This window comes from Bos javanicus, chromosome 24 (assembly GCF_032452875.1).
Source record: "Bos javanicus breed banteng chromosome 24, ARS-OSU_banteng_1.0, whole genome shotgun sequence".
In the NCBI taxonomy this organism is placed as follows: Eukaryota; Metazoa; Chordata; class Mammalia; order Artiodactyla; family Bovidae; genus Bos; species Bos javanicus.
The window spans coordinates 45,573,938-45,590,986 of record NC_083891.1 but is presented as its reverse complement, the minus strand read 5'-3'; the positions used below and the strand labels follow the sequence as shown (position 1 = coordinate 45,590,986).

Below are 17,049 nucleotides of genomic sequence, written 5' to 3'. Positions count from 1 at the left end.
TGGAGTCAGAGTCAGGTCCAGAATCAGGGAATCCATTCTTCAGGTTGGGGCTTTTCTCTCTAGTTTTTCCATTTATTTCTTTCTCTTTCCTCATCTTTTTGGGCTTCAGTTCAGTTCAGTTTAGTCGCTCAGTTGTGTCCGACTGTTTGTGACCCCATGAATCACAGCATGCCAGGCCTCCCTGTCCATCACCAACTCCCGAAGTTCACCCAGACTCACGTCCATCGAGTCAGTGATGCCATCCAGCCATCTCATCCTCTGTCGTCCCCTTCTCTTCCTGCCCCCAATCCCTCCCAGCATCAGAGTCTTTTCCAATGAGTCCACTCTTCGCATGAGGTGGCCAAAGTACTGGAGTTTCAGCTTTAGCATCATTCCTTCCAAAGAAATCCCAGGGCTGATCTCCTTGAGAATGGACTGGTTGGATCTCCTTGCAGTCCAAGGGACTCTCAAGAGTCTTCTCCAACACCACAGTTCAAAAGCATCAATTCTTCGGCGCTCAGCTTTCTTCATAGTCCAACTCTCACATCCATACATGACCACAGGAAAAACCATAGCCTTGACTAGATGAACCTTTGTTGGCAAAGTCATGTCTCTGCTTTTGAATACGCTATCTAGGTTGGTCATAACTTTCCTTCCAAGGAGTAAGCGTCTTTTAATTTCATGGCTGCAATCACCATCTGCAGTGATTTTGGAGCCCAGAAAAATAAAGTCTGCCACTGTTTCCACTGTTTCCCCATCTATTTCCCATGAGGTGATGGGACCGGATGCCATGATCTTCGTTTTCTGAATGTTGAGCTTTAAGCCAACTTTTTCACTCTCCTCTTTCACCTTCATCAAGAGGCTTTTGAGTTCCTCTTCACTTTCTGCCATAAGGATGGTGTCATCTGCATATCTGAGGTTATTGATATTTCTCCCGGCAATCTTGATTCCAGCTTGTGTTTCTTCCAGTCCAGCGTTTCTCATAATGTACTCTGCATAGAAGTTAAATAAGCAGGGTGACAATATATAGCCTTGACGTACTCCTTTTTTGGGCTTAGGTGCACCCAATTGTTCCTCAGAAGACTCCTCATTTTTTATAACTTTTTTGGTTTTAGGAGAAACAACTGTCTTTTCACAGGGCTCCTTTAGTTTTTTTTGACCTTTTCGTTTTAGGAGAAATAATGTCATCTTGAGATGGCTCCTCTTTCTTTTTTGCCTTTTTGGATTTAGGATCACTTTTTGGATTTGAGAATTCACATCAACCTCAGAAGGCCCTGCTTTCTTGACCTTTTTGGCTTTGTTGCCAGTTGGCTGTGCGTCATTCCTTGACTTGGGCTTTCTCACACTGTGGTGTTCTTCAGTTGTTAGGTTGCGTCCGCCCCTGACAGCCCTGTGGCCTGCAGCACGCTAGGCTTCTCTGTCCTCCACGGTCTCCCAGAGTTTGCTCAAGTTCAGGTCCATTAAGTCAGTGATTTAACCTCTGCTGCCCCCTTCTCCTTTTGCCCTCAGTCTTTCCCAGCATCATGGTCTTTTCCAGTGAGTCAGCTCTTTGCATCAAGTGGCCAAAGTATTGGAACTTCAGCTTCAGCATCAGTCCTTCCAGTGAATATTCAGGGTTGATTTTCTTTAGGATTGAGTGATTTGTTCTCCTTGCTTTTCTTGCTGTACAGACACATGAAATCAACCCCCAGACTCAATTATCACAATCAGCTTTCTCAGCTCCCTGATTCCCATTCTGAGCTATCATGGAGAAGATCCATTCCCCTCCACCCTTATCTGCCCTTTCAGTGAGGGTGTAGTCCTTAGAAGATCTTGTTTTCTGTTTCCTTGTGAGGCTGAAAACCCCACATAAACAGCCCCAGGGAAACTGAGGCTTTTGTTGTGTAGTCTCTAAGTTGTGTCCGACTCTTTAGGACCCCATGGACTGCAGCACCCCAGACTTCCCTATCCTTCACACTCTCCTGGAGTTTGCTCAAATTCATGTCCATTGAGTCGGTGATGCTGTCTCACCATTTCATCCTGTGTTGCCTTATCATCAATTTGATGCTCTGTTTTTCTAGTCTTTCTGCTTCTGACCTCTTTTCTTCCACTGAATGTATGCAGCTATGCATTATCAGAGATGTTGTATTTACTCAGTATATTTAAATGTTTTGTATCAGGAGGCTTATGAGGCTATTAGTCCACACAATCCAGGTTCTTGCAGAAGCCTTCTGTTTCCTCTCATTTCTATTCCTGCTCATTTGCTAGGGTCTGTCCGCTAAATTGATTCTCCTAAAATTCTGTTTCTTATTCAAAAACTTGGAAGTGTAATAATGTTTTAGCTCAGCATTCAAATGTGTCTGACCCAGAGCACTTCAGTATTACGGGATGGGTTTTTTGGAAGCATCCATCCAACCATGTGGCTCTACTCACTGTAGGCCTACACGTCCTTGGGCCTTCCCACCGCCACTTCTTTCTTATGCTATTCCACTGCGTGGGTGAAGCCTCAGGCCCTTTGTGTTTCCTGCATATCTGTTTACGTGGGTACATTTCCGTCCTGTTTCTAAGTCTTTATAGCACATTGTTGCAGTTCAAATCTGTGGGAAGCAGACGCCATGATGGAGCCAGAATGCTAAGAGGTGCTGGGGGTAATGCCTGTGAAAATAAGAGGGGAAGCAATAGAGGTAGACAAGCAAAGCCTTCACCTCTGGTGCAGGTAGAACACCTGTGAAAGGAGAGCAGGAAGGCAGAGTCTCAATCTGCAGGGGAGATCTGAGGAAGTTTTGGCCAGCCAGATGGGGCGTTGGAGCGCAATGATTCTTTATTGAGGAGCCCAGCCTTGGTGGAAGCACCAGGTCAGTGCTCAGTTGTTGGCTGAGGGCTCCAAGGGAGGAGGATGGCCTTGGCTCAGGTGCTGAAGTGCTGTAGCCTGATCTGTGGCAAGTTCTGTTTGAAGGGAGATCTGAGGGGTGTACCTCCATGGTTGCCGTGTGTTTATGTGGCACGGAGTCCTAGAGTTAACAAGCTGTCCAGTATTTTGGAGAAGGAAATGGCAACCCACTCCAGTATTCTTGCAAGGAAAAATCCCCTGAACAGAGGAGCCTGGCGGGCTATAGTCCATGGGTTGGCAAAGAGTTGGGCCCAGCTGAACATGCATGCACACACACATGCATCCAGTATTTTATATATAATAGCATCAGATGATAGATTATGTATTATAATAGTATGTATATATAATATAGCAATAATACATATGTTAATATATATAGCAGTGATATGTGTTATATGTAAAATTTGTCATCTAATAATACATATATATATATATATAGAGAGAGAGACTGTTTTTTAGTATAGCTTTAGGATCCCAGCATAACTGAATGGAAAGTACAGAGTTTGCATATGCCCTTTGCTCCCTGCTCTGAGTGCGTAGTCTCCCCTCCAGCTCCCCGACTATCACCATCCCCCATCCAAATGGTACATTTGTTATCCTTGATGAACCTACACTGACACATTATCGTCCGAAGTCCATAGGACTCATGCTGGGTGTTGTTCATTCTGTGGGTTTGGATAAACGTATAATGATGTGTATCCACCATTACAGTATCCTACAGAGTATTTTCACTGCCCTGAATATCCTGTCCTCTCCTAGTCACCCCTCCTTCCCCACTAGCCTTGGGAGACCACTGATTTCTTTTACTTTCTCCATAGTTTTAGCTTTTCCAGAATGTCATGTAGTTAGGATCATTCATAGTGTTGCTTTCCAGATGGGCTTCTTTTGCTTAGTAATGTGCACTTAGGTTTCTCCATTTTTTTCATGACTTGATAGCTTTCTTCTTTTTAGTGCTGAGTAATACTCCATTCTCTAGATGTACCTCATCCGGTATTTTTGATTGACCTTTACATATCTTATCTCTCTTTCCCTCACCCCTCCCCAATTGTGATATAAACTCTAGGCATAGAAACATTCTTCTTTTCATTCCCCTAAGATTAGGATAATGCTGTATTCTCACTGTCCACTTGATAAATATTGGTTCAGTGAGTAACATGAAATCCTAATAGTACTCTTTTTTGTTTTTTTTTTTTGGAAAGGCAGACTTCTAGCTACTTATTACCATCCAGAATGTATTTGTAGTGTGACAAATATTTGAGCATAAAACTATTGTCATAGAGGCTGTTTATTTAGTTTCTTAGTATAAAGGGGCAAGCAGTGTCACAGGTTTGTGTATAGAAAATCAAAAAGTGGCCTAGAAATAAGAAAGTACTTGGCTAACATTAAGAACTGGTAGCTCAGTTCAGACAAGATTGGGCGCGTTCAGGGTGGTATGGCTGTAGGGTAGCTCACTTCAGAGAGAGGAAACAGAAGAACTGTGCATAACAAGATGAAGAATTATTCAATTATAGCCTTTTAGTGAGATTGTCTGATTCAGCTCTCTGCTTTTATTGATTAGAAAAATGAGGACCTGAAAATCAAAAAGAATTCATCTGAGGTCCCAGAACTTATTTGCATCTGGGCTGAAGCTCGTCTGGTCCTAAGAGATTACCTCCTAGACATCTTCTCCTACATGTCCATCCTTATTTAAACAAAACTATCTTTTTTTTCTGTCCATATTTAAACAAATGCTGCCCTTCACCTCTGTTTTAAAAGATTGTTAAAAACATATGTTACTGTTTCATAAGGACTAGGATTGAGGGCACGGGAATGTTAGTGATAAGTCGACTGGTAACACGTGTTGATGCTCATTGGTCATTTTTCATAAGTCAGTGTTGAGAAACTTCCATCAGTCAGTGTTGAGAAACTGCTCTTATTGTGTGTAACTCTCTCTTCTTAGACTAAATTCCATTCCTGTGCATAGAACCAGAAAGTCTGAAAAAATTTGTTCTAGGCTAAATGCCCCTTACATTGCCACTAGCTGTTGAAGACACTAAAGTAATTGATACTTGTGAGGTTAATACTGAGTGATCAGGTTGCAGAAGAGTGTGAGATTCATTTTCAAATGACTTGCTAGAATGATGGTTAACAGTCTAGTTTTATTGCAACAAGTGTTGAGATTTAGTTATTTGGAGTATTTCCTCTTGAGGAACATTAGATTTCTCCAAGGTGCCCAATGAATGGATCAATTGCATGAGACTGAATGCATGGCTAAGGACAACAGACCAAAGGGATGCCTAAAGTCGTTGGGCTTGTGCAGGTGTATCTGAGTTAAAAAGTCGTATATTTAGAAGTTTTAGGGGAAAACTGCTCACCTCTGCTATCTCCCACATACCAGCTTCTCCTTCCAGTTACTCAAGTAAGTAAACTACCATTCTTCATTATTACTCTGCCATCAGTATTTTCTCTGGTAGGTGAAAATCTTTGAAACTGGGTAATTATTGAGAACATTAGGTTTTAGACTTTTAGTTCAAATTTGTGGTTTGTGTTAGTTTTTTGTTCGTTTTAAAGATAAACCCAAAGGTATTCAGCTGTATTTTCTTTTTCAATTTTAGATAAGCTCTTGCCTGGTGATGAAGGAGCCCTTCGGTTACATTTGATGCATTACTGTGAAGCATGTACAGCGCCCAAAATGCCAGAGTTCATTCTGTATGCTTTTCACAGTGCCTACCAGAAACTTCCGTGGCGGGACCTGCATCCTGACCAGATGCTCATGGAGGCCTTCTTCAAGGTAAGCCCTTTACTTTCCATGCCACAGCCTGGCGTCTTCGGAGCAGCCTGTTCACTGTGGGTTTTTGGCCCAGTTGCTGTGTGTGCCGGTGTGGACCCTGCTCACATTCTCAATTGCCTGGATGGTGCTTATGTCAAGCAGCATCCTATGGACATCATTTTACTGTGTTAGTAAGACAGCATTTACAGGACCATTTTTAAAGCTCCCAGAAAGATTTTGTCTGTAATATAGCAGTCATCCCCTTGATGTTCGTGATATTGTCATGGCAGTACATAGTGTAGTGACTTCATCACACTCAGTCGTGGTGTTTCTGTGTATGCACGTATGCATGTTTTTCTATGAAAGTATCATTAAAACTTTTTATTGTTAAATTTCTATTGAAGTAAAATGTAAATCGATACTTAAGCATTAGTTTCTTTAAGTAGTTATGTAAGGGATAATTAGCTTATAGGTGACAAAAGTGTTACTGTAGCAGCCAGTAATGGATCATAGGCATGTGAAGACCTGGAATGGCCTGGAAAAAGTCCCAGTAAGAGTGTGCGAGTTTTTGGAGTAGAAGCAATAGGTACAGAAAACAGGCACAGTAGTGTCACATACTAGTGGGGCGTTTTTGTTGCTGTTCTTAAGTTTCTGTTTTAAAAAAGTCTTTAATCTGTCTTAGCTTTTTATGATCACTTTAGTTTATTTGTTCATAGTCACCAGTTCATTTGTGTTCATTGTTAACCTAATATCACATTTATTATTGAGACACTTTAAGTGCTTTAATTATTGCAGACCCATAATTATTTATGACACTGAGTAAAATCTAATGCAGTCTTTTAGTGTGCCAATGGTGTTCTTGTCAGCCACACCTCTGTAGCTGAGCTCTAAGGAAAGCTGAGGACAGTTGTCTTAGTAAAATACAAGGTTAAAAATGATTTTATAGCTAGGTTTAGTATATGAGACAGGCATTACGTAAATATTCATCATTATTATGAATACAGAATTGAACCTTTGTTTAAAGAGCTGTAAGAGAATGTTTAAGAGGGCAGCATTAGCTATATGACAGATTAAATAGAATGGTCCATAAAGGGTTGCTGTAGACTTTGTATCTCTAGTGGCTTTAGTCTAAGGATAGATGACTGCCCTGCCCAGAAGCTGGGAAGCTTTTAGTTCCATGAGTCTGGTGGCGTAGTAAAGTATGGTTTTGAGGGGGTTGAGGGTCAAGATAGAGAATAGATTATAAAGGAGGATGAAAAAGGGAGAAAGAGTAAATAGCGTGATATAATTATGGTAATAACTGGAAGACATGAATCATCATCAGATTCCATTGATTGTGATTTTACAAATGGAGTTGAGCTTTTTAATCTTCTTTTAAAAAAAGGAAAAATTTATAGCTAGACATATTTTATTTTAAACAGGCTTGAAATTGACTTGTAAGAGATAACTTTGATATTGATTATATAGTAATACTTCATAATACATTTGCCCCCTCATCCCTAATATAGTTTAAATAGGACTTAATTAAACATTATGCAGTCATCAAAAATTATGAAGACTAATGATACAGAGATGTACTTATAATGTAACATTATCCTAAAAAGGCCATATGAAAATTACATGTGCTAATATAATAGTCTCGAGGTATGGCCCCAGGACCAGCAACGTCAGTACCACCTGGGAACTTGTTAACTCCAGATACAGGACATTAGGAATTCTGTGGATGCACCCACCCCTCCCCACCCCCGACAGGTCCTCTGGGTGGTCCTGGTGCGTGCTCAGCTTTGGGCAGCAGTGACTAGTAAATCTGTCACCTTGGTCTTGCCTGCACATCTGAGGACTGCGGTAGGCTCCCTTGAGCACCGGTGACTAACTGTGGCAGAGGTTTGTCACCCTGCCTGGAGCTAGGAAAGATCATTCCTCTCCTGTTAAGACTTAGTGGAATAAATAATGAACTCCAAATAAGCTGAAAGATGTTCCACGCATCGAACATGGGAGGAAAAATAAATATTAAGTCTAAATCTCTGGAGTAGGGGATGGAGTTATAAATAATTTTTATAATCTGGGAGAAAGTGTAATTTAAAAGATATAATTTAGTAAACATTGATGTATATACATTTTCAAGATACATAGATAGCTAAAAGCGTTGTTTCCTTTTAGGTGGAGCGAGGAAGCCCCAAGAGCTGCTTCTTGTTTTTGGGGTCTGTTCTCTGTGAAGTCAACTGGGTCAGCGTGCTCTCTGATGCCTGGAGTCCCAGTCCCCGCCCAGAGACCCGGGGCATGGTTGTCTGCCTCCTTTTCATGATGATTTTATTGGGAAAGGAAGATCAATTGGTGGACCAAACAGTAAGTTTTTAGAGAGCCTGTGATCAAGTCTTGGCGAGTTCCTTAGATCCTCACTCTGTATGAAGCTGCTGCTTTTCCGTTTGCCCAGTGCCTCTTTCGGTTTGAATAGATGCATGGCCTGTGGGATGCACCTTCAACTAGCTGCCTGGTTTTCACAGACACTTCATAGTCTAAGGGAACCATACCAAGTTATAGTATTAAAATCAGTTTCATTTTACATCTCATTAATTGCTGTTCTACCACAGGATCATAGAGTTTCTTTGAAAACTGGATTCTGAATACTTTCAAATCTTAACATTAATGTGTTTTGCCAAGACTTCAGTTACTACTTTCATGAGTACTTCTGCCTTGAGCAATCTGATGTCTTAACTCTTCTATGCTCATAATACACAATGTTAGTGGTCACTCCATAGACTCAGTAAAGACATATTTCTGGCAAAATGGGAGTGCTGGAACTAAAGGAATGTGTGTTTTCATTTTTAGGATTCTCCTCTACTTACTCTGCTTGGACAGACAAGCTCACTGTCGTGGCATCTTGTGGATATTGTGTCATATCAGAGTGTGCTGGGTTATTTCAGCAGCCATTACCAGCCGTCTGTCATCCTGGCAAAGGAATCTTCTGCTGAATTAATTGTGAAGCTCTTGAAAGTGTCTGCAGGCCTTTCTGTTCCTACTGACAGCCAGAAACATCTTGTAAGTTAAGTGCGTGCTGTGGAAGGCAGAGTGTTCTTCAGGGCTGGTCGTGTTAGTGCCGCTGACTGTCTTGAACCCTGCAATGGCTCAGTAGAAAAAGCTGAGGGATGTATATATCATTTGGGCTTCTTGGGTCTTTTAGTTTCATTTATTTCTTCTAGTAAGCCTTTACCTGCTAGCAGTGCCACATGCTAAAAAGAGGTGAAAAGGATTAAGGGACAGCATTGGCCATTGGTTTGCTGATCTGAGTGTCATTGTCAACAGAATGGCAGCAAATAATGAACATAAGTTTAAGGTCTGCAAACTCATATCCCCAATTCACTGTCATTCTTTGGCTTTCTCACCTGAACTGAAAATAATACCTTACCTTTAATGTGTTCTGAAGATTAAGCAATGAACATAAAATTATTGGAAAAGTTCTTGGCAAGTACTTAGTGTATGGTTAATGTTATTAACCGGAGAAGGCAATGGCACCCCATTCCAGTACTCTTGCCTGAAAAATCCCATGGACGGAGGAGCCTGGTAGGCTGCAGTCCATGGGGTCGGTAAGAGTCAGGCACGACTGGGCGACTTTACTTTCACTTTTTCCTTTCATGCATTGAAGAAGGAAATGGCAGCCCACTCCAGTATTCTTGCCTGGAGAATCCCAGGGACAGAGGAGCCTGGTGGGCTGCCGTCTGTGGGGTCGTACGGAGTCGGACACGACTGAAGCGACTTAGCAGCAGCAGCAATGTTATTAACGCAGTAAAAACTGTTCCTGGGCTTTGGGAGAATGTGGGTTCTAGTCTGAGTGTTATGAAAGACTTCTGTTCCCCGGCACAGGGCCCTTAGACATGCCTTTCCTCACGTGGCTCCCTGCTCTGTCCTCTCCACTCCCTGTTGAGGCAGTCAGTGCAGTGCTGTGCTCCCAGGGAATATTCAGTTAACACTGTTGGCATGAACTTATTTGAATGATCGTTTTTTTATTGTCAGGATGCAGTTCCAAAATGCCAAGCCTTCACTCATCAGATGGTTCAGTTCCTCAGCTCCCTGGAACAAAATGGAAAAATCACCTTAGCAGTCCTTGAACAGGAAATGTCTAAGCTCTTGGATGATATCATCGTTTTTAACCCACCTGGTAAGTGACTTTGAAGAAGTCATGTATTCACTCAGTAAATGATTTCCTGCTGTGTGTAAGACATTTTGAGATCAGGATGATGGTCAGGACACTATCATTCTGTTTGCAGAGAAGCTGACGCTGGACACTTGTCATCTCAGCGTGGGGGGGCCTGAATTGTAAGGACCTGAGGGAGGGGAGACACTGTCAGGTGCTGCTGGGACGTTAAGTGGGCCGAGGGCCGAGCTAGACAAGTCACCGTGATGATTAAGAGATAACCGGAGACTGTGCAGTGAGCAGCCTTCCTGGATGTTTAGCTCTGAACTTGGAGGGCACTTCAGAATCACCTGTAGGCTTGTAAGGAAACTTTATATGAGAACTTATACTCCCAGCAGTTTGGTAAACTGGACATCCTGACTGCCTCTCCTGCTAAAAACAGCTTGGAATGCTGGATAAATAAAATGTTTTTAAGAAACCAAAAATTAAATGTATTGACAAGTTGGCAGAAAATCTCAGAAGTCAGAAAGTAAGTGAAAAGAGGAGCCCATGAAAATAGATGGAGTGTTGAGGCTGCCTTTTAGCATGCAGGCTTTTACTGACCTTCTTTGGATTAGGGGAGGCTATAAAGCCCAGGCCCTGCCTAGACTGGGAGCCTTGAAAGGAGCTCCCACGTAGAACCACACAGGACAGTATCCTCAGGGTAAGGATGAATTAGAAATGAACCTGCTCTGAGAAAGGAAGACGGCAATCCTCAGGTTCGTTAAACCCAGCAAATCCCAAGCAAGGTAAATAGAACACCTGTACATACTGTAATGAGACTCCAGAAGCACTGGTGAAAAAAGAAAAACATTACACGGACAGCTGGCTTCCCAGTGGCGTCAGTGGAGATGCCGGACGGCGCAGCCGCACCTTCAGTGTGCTGTGAGGAGACGACCGGTACCTGGGGTGTAAAGCAAGAGCAGCCGCATTCAAGGAGAAGGACGCAATGAAGGTGTTTCCTTGGAGCCTGAGAGTGTTTGTCCCGGTGGACATCATTAAAGCAAGTATCAACTAGAGCATGCTCTTTAGGGAAAAGTGGAGTGGTCACAAGTGAGAGGCTTGCATTTCAAGAAGGAAAATAAGCAGAGAAAGTAATGAAGTATGGGTAAATATAAACTAAACTGCTGATATAAACCTACAGTTAATCATTTAGGGATTTAAAAAGCAAAAGCTAGAATTAAATTATATGACCACAAATATATATAAGTTAAGAAGGGAGTTGAGTTAAAAGCATTCTAATACTAATAATTCTAATACTGTTTGAGGGGGTCAAGAAATTGGTTAAATGTGTGTCTTGATAGAATATGAATTGTAAAAATTCTAAGCAGTTCACCAAAAGAAAGAAAGAAAATATGTAATTTCTGAGTCAGTAGAAAGAGATAAAAAGGATTGACCAAAATACGTTCAATCCAATGAAGGCAAGAAGCATGTGGAGAATAGTCTTTGGACACAGTGAGGAAAGGAGCTATGCTATGCTAAGTCGCTTTAGTCGTGTCCGACTCTGTGCGACCCCAGAGACGGCAGCCCACCAGGCTCCTCCGTCCCTGGGATTCTCCAGGCAAGAGCACTGGAGTGGGTTGCCATTTCCTTCTCCAATGCATGAAAGTGAAAAGTGAAACTGAAGTCGTGCAGTCGTGTCCGACTCTTCGTGACCCCATGGACTGCAGCCTACGAGGCTCCTCCGTCCATGGGATTTTCCAGGCAAGAGTACTGGAGTGGGGTGCCATTGCCTTCTCCGGAGGAAAGGAGAGGGTGGGACAAATTGATATATTGGTAAATATAAATGGACAGATGGTCAAGTTAAAAGACAGAGATTGTCAGATTGCATTAATAATCAACAGCATCTAGTTTTAAGCTATTCATAAGTATATCTACATCATAGGATATAGAAAGATTTCTACAAGGCAATCACGTTAGGCAGATTAAAATAGAAAACTGATGTTGTTGTATCAATATGAGATAGATAGGACTGTAAGGCAGAAAGCATTACAAAGCCAAATGATCTTCAGTGTGTTTTCCCAACCTGAAGTTGCATGAAGAATACATACATACATAAACAAGAAAAAAACATTATTAGAAATCAGAGGGCTTTCCTGGTGGCTCAGTGGTAAAGAATCCACCTGCCAACGCAGGTGACATGGGTTTGATCTCTGATCTGGGAAGATCCCACATGCCGCAGAACAACTGTTCCCTTGTGCCAGAACTACTGAGCCTGTGCTCTAAAGCCCAGGAGCCCTGAAGCCCACCTGCCACAAGTGCTGAAGCCCTAGAGCCCATGCTCCGCAGCAGGAAAAGCCGCCACAATGAGAAGTTTGGGCTCTGAAAGTAGAGAGTAGCCCCTGTTTGCTACAATTAAAGAAAGGCCTGCACAGCAGTAAAGACCCAGCACACCCCAAAATAAATAAATATAAGTAAAATTATTAAAAGAGAAATGAAGAGAGTCATTGGAAATTGATGTGAGGTTCAGTTCACTGGGAAGAAAATGCATAAGGTGAATTGACAGAACTAGGAAGAAAAATGTCAAATTCGCTCATAGAGATTTTGACACGTCTGACAGTAACTGATAGGTCACATAGACAGAGAATCAGTTAGACTGTAGGATGTCTGTATAGCACGGATGTAGTGAGTATGTGGAGAATGATATACCCTGTAAGTGCAGAATGTACACTGTATCAGTCTTACACTGAACAGTTAAGCAACTTGACCCATTACTGGGATTAAAGTATGTCTTCCGTGCATGCTCAGTCACTCAGTCATGTCCAGCTCTTTGCAGCCCCATGGAGTGTAGCCCACCAGGCTCTTCTGTTCATGAAATTTTGAATAACTGGAGCGGGTTGCCATTTCCTCCTCCAAGGAATCTTCCTGGCTCAGGTATCAAACCCACATCTCCTACATTGGCAGGCAGATTCTTTACCACAGTGCCACCTGGGAAGCCCCAAAACATGTCTTAATCAGTTCTAAAGGACTGGTATCAAACAGATTACATATTCTAACCACAGTGCAATGAACTTAAAAGTCAGTAACAAAATATAACCAAGAGGGGAAAAAAACGTACATTGGAAATGAAGAGGAAAACTTTTAAGTAACTGATGGCCAAAGGAACAATAATAATAGAAACTTAAAATATTTAGAACTGATTTTAAGAAAGAACATTAAAAATTAATTAAACATTGAGCTTAAGATATTGTAAAAAGAACCATAAAATACAATCAAAATCTGTTTAAAAAGGAGATAATAAAGAGAAGATAAATAGGAGACTAAGAATGAACGATGAAACTGGTAAATATAAAGGGCAAATCTAAATGAAATCTGACATCAGGTAGATTAATTAGTGATTTGTTGTATCATGGCAACAATTGAGAAGATGATAGGAGTTAACATCGTCTGGGAGCCAATTAACCTCAGACTTTCAAGAATACATGATATAATTTGTATGATAACCACTTCGAAAATGTTATTTAATTTACAACGAATATTTAACTTCCAAACTAAAGAAAAAGTAGAATAACAAGAAATAATCCCTTAAAAAAAAAGAAATAAAAGAGAGCAAAAGGAATGTAGAATAGGAGGAACAAATTGGAAGCATATAGTAATTAAGATGGGCTTCCCAGGTAGCACTAGTGGTAAAGAAGCCACCTGCTAATGTGAGACGCATAAGAGATGTGGGTTTGATCCCTGGGTCGGGAAGATCCTCTGGAAGAGGGTATGGCAATTCACTTCAGTATTCATGCCTAGACAATCTGTTGGCAGAGGAATCTGATTGGCTGTGCTCCATAGGGTCACACAGAGTCAGACACGACTGAAGCGACTTAGCATGTACGCACAGTAAGTAAGATGGGCTTCCCAGGTGGCTCCAGTGGTAAAGAACCCACCTGCCAGTGCCGGAGACATAGAGATGGGCTTCCATGCCCTGGAGGAGGGCAGGGCAACCTACTCCAATATTCTTGCCTGGAGAATACCATGGACAGAGAAGCCTGATGGGCCACAGTCCATAGGGTGACAAAGAATCGGACACGACTTAGCACAGCATGCACATCAGTAATTACGTTAAATACGACTACGATTGTCACAGTGGATACAATAAGGAAGAAACAGACAACCTAGTAGAAAAAAAAATAAACGAGACCCTTAAATTGACATGCTACAAAAGAGAATATTCAAATAACAAATAAACATGTGAAAACATGCTAAACCTTGTTAATATTCAAGGAGATGTAAATTAAGAACTCAATGATATACTCTATCACACCCCTGAGAATAGATAAAATTGAAAAGGTTTCAATATTAAGTGTTGGTGAGGATGTGTATAACTCTCATATACTGCTGAGTACAGAGTAAGTGGGTGCAACCATTTTTATTTTTAAATATTTTATTTTTAATTGGAGGATAATTACTTCACAGTATTGTGATGGTTTCTGCCATACGTCAATATGAATCAGCCATGGGTATGCATATGTCCCCTCCCTCTTGAACCTCCCTTCCACCTCCCTCTCCGTGCCACCTCACCTGTTTAGGTTGTCACAGAGCACTGGCTTTGGGTTTCCTGCATCAGACAGCAAATTCCCATGGCTCTCTGTTTCACATATGGTAATGGATATGTTCTAGTGCTACTCTCAAATCATCCCACCCTCACCTTCCCTCACTGTGTCCAAAAGTCTGTTCTTTATGTCTGCGTCTCCTTTGCTGCCCTGCAAATAGGATCACGAGTACCATCTTTCTAAATTCCATATATATATACTTTTATATATGATATTTGTCTTTCTCTTTCTGACTTCACTCCATATAATAGGCTCTAGGTTCATCTACTTCATTAGAACAGACTCAAATGTGTTTCTTGTTATAGCTGAGTGATACTCTATTGTGTATGTGTACCAAAGCTGCTTTATCCAGTCACCTGTCAGTGGACATCTAGGTTGCTTCCATGTCCTAATTATTGTAAATAATGCTGCAATGAACATTGGGGTACATGTGTCTTTTTCAGTTATGGTTTCCTCAGGGTATATGCTCAGTGGAGGGATTGCTGGCTCATATGGTAGTTTTATTCCTGGTTTTTTAAGGAATCTCCATACTGTGCTCTAGGGTGGCTGTATCAATTTGCATTCCCACCAACAGTGCAAGAGGTTTCCCTTTTCTCCACACCTTCTCCAGCATTTATTCTTTTTGATAACAGCCATTCTGACGGGTGTGAGATGATACGTCATTGTAGTTTTTTTTTAATGGATTTATTTTTAATTGCAGGATAATTGCTTTACAGTATTGTGTTGGCTTCTACCAAACATCAACATGAATCAGCCGTAGGTTTACCTGTGTCCCCTCCCATTTCAACATCCCTTCCACCTCCTTCCCCATCCCACCCCTCTACTCATTGTAGTTTTGATTTGCATTTCTTTAATAATGAGTGATGTTGAGCATCTGTTCATGTGTTTGTTAGCCATCTATATGTCTTTTTTGGAGAAATGTCTATTTAAGTCTTCTGCCCACTTTTTGATTGGGTTGTTCGTTTTTCTGTATTGAGCTGTCTGTATATTTTGGAGATTAATCCTTTGTCAGTTGTTTCATTTGCTATTATTTTTTCCCATTCTGAGGATTATCTTTTCACCTTGCTTATAGTTTCCTTTGTTGTACAAAAGCTTTTAAGTTTAATGAGGTCCCATTTGTTTATTTTTGTTTTTATTTCCATTATTCTAGGAGGTGTGTCATAGATGATCTTGCTGTCGTTTATGTCAAAGAGTGTTCTGCCTATGTTTTCCTCTAAGAGTTTTACAGTTTCTGGTCTTACATTTAGGTCTTTAATCCATTTTGAGTTTGTTTTTGTATATGGTGTTAGGAAGTGTTCTAATTTCATTCTTTTACACATTGCTGACCAGTTTTCCCAGCACCACTTATTGAAAAGACTGTCTTTTCTCTATTGTATAGTTTTGCCTCCTTTGTCAAAGATAAGGTGCCCATAGGCACGTGGATTTATCTCTGGGCTTTCTGTCTTGTTGCACTGGTGTATATTTCTCTTTTTGAACTAGTACCATACTGTCTTGATGATTGTAGCTTTGTAATATCGTCTGAAGTCAGGAAAGTTGATTCCTCTAGCTCCATTCTTCTTCTCTAAATTGCTTTGGCTATTTGGAGTCTTTTGTGTTTTCATACAAATTGTGGAATTAATTTGTTCCAGTTCTGTGAAAAATACCATTGGTAGTTTGATAGGGGTTGCACTGGATCTGTAGATTGCTTTGGGTATAGTCATTTTCACAATATTGATTCTTCCAATCCAAAAACATGGTATATCTCTCCATCTGTTTGTGTTGTCTTTGTTTTCTTTCATCAGTGTCTTAAATGTTTCATCATTTTCAAACATGTACATGTTTGAATGTTTAATCATTTCATCATTTTTAAACATTTGGCATCATCTACTAGTTTGCATATCCCATGGCTCAGAATTTCACTTCTTGGTATGCAGCCAAAGAAATGTTTCCTTGTGCCACGGGAAACATGAACAATGTTCCTGTGCATATGAGGGCAGCCAAACTGGGAACAAGTCTTGTGTTCAGTAGGCAAGATGAAGTATTGTATATTCACATAATGAAATGCTCTATAGCAGTGAGAATTGCACCAGCACAGATGAATCTCAAACATTTTTTTTGTTGTTGTTTATTTAGATCCTATTTGAAAGTAGGCAACAGTAGTTTTTAGGGAAGCATACTAGTAGAACACTGGTGTGACTATTTGAGTTGGTTGGACAGGGGAACAGAAAAACCAGTTGAAATTTCTTGGACATATCTGTGATATAGATTTATCACAGAGCGTATCTAAAATGGTAGTTAAAATGTAGATTCTGAAGTGACTGCCTGGCTTTGTGACCTTGAACGTACGTGTGACCTCATCTGCATAGAAAGCTTAATAATTGTTCCTGTGTTGTTGTTGTTCACTTGCCATTTGTGTCCGACTCTGTGACCCCATGGACTGCAGCACACCAGACCTGCCTGTCCGTCACCGTCTCCCAGAGCTTGCCCAAGTTCATGTCCATTGCATCAATGATGCCATCCAGCCATCTCATCCACTGATGCCCTCTTCTCCTACTGTCCTCAAGCTTTCCAAGCATCAGGGTCTTTTCTAGTGAGTCAGTTGTTCACATCAGGTGACCAAAATATTGGAGCTTCAGCTTCAGCTTCAGTCCTTCCAATGAGTATTCGGGGTTAACTTCCTTTAAGATGACTGGTTTGATCTCCTTGCTGTCCAAGAGACTCTGAAAGACTCTTCTCCAGCACCACAGTTCGAAGGCATCAA

At 41.2% G+C, this 17,049-nt stretch overlaps 1 protein-coding gene across 4 annotated transcripts in view; it reads left to right on the top strand.

The window, feature by feature from the left end:
- Positions 1–17,049, top strand: part of EPG5 (ectopic P-granules 5 autophagy tethering factor) — a 131,532-nt gene that overhangs the window by 99,995 nt on the left and 14,488 nt on the right. For all 4 annotated transcript variants that reach the window (XR_009733305.1, XM_061400058.1, XM_061400057.1 and 1 more), the window contains exons 36-39: positions 5,443–5,618; positions 7,758–7,943; positions 8,427–8,636; positions 9,609–9,753. Coding sequence is in view for 3 of the 4 variants with exons in the window: in XM_061400058.1 (XP_061256042.1) it covers positions 5,443–5,618; positions 7,758–7,943; positions 8,427–8,636; positions 9,609–9,753 (717 nt within the window). In the remaining variant the exon portion in view is untranslated. The remainder of the gene's footprint in view (positions 1–5,442; positions 5,619–7,757; positions 7,944–8,426; positions 8,637–9,608; positions 9,754–17,049) is intronic.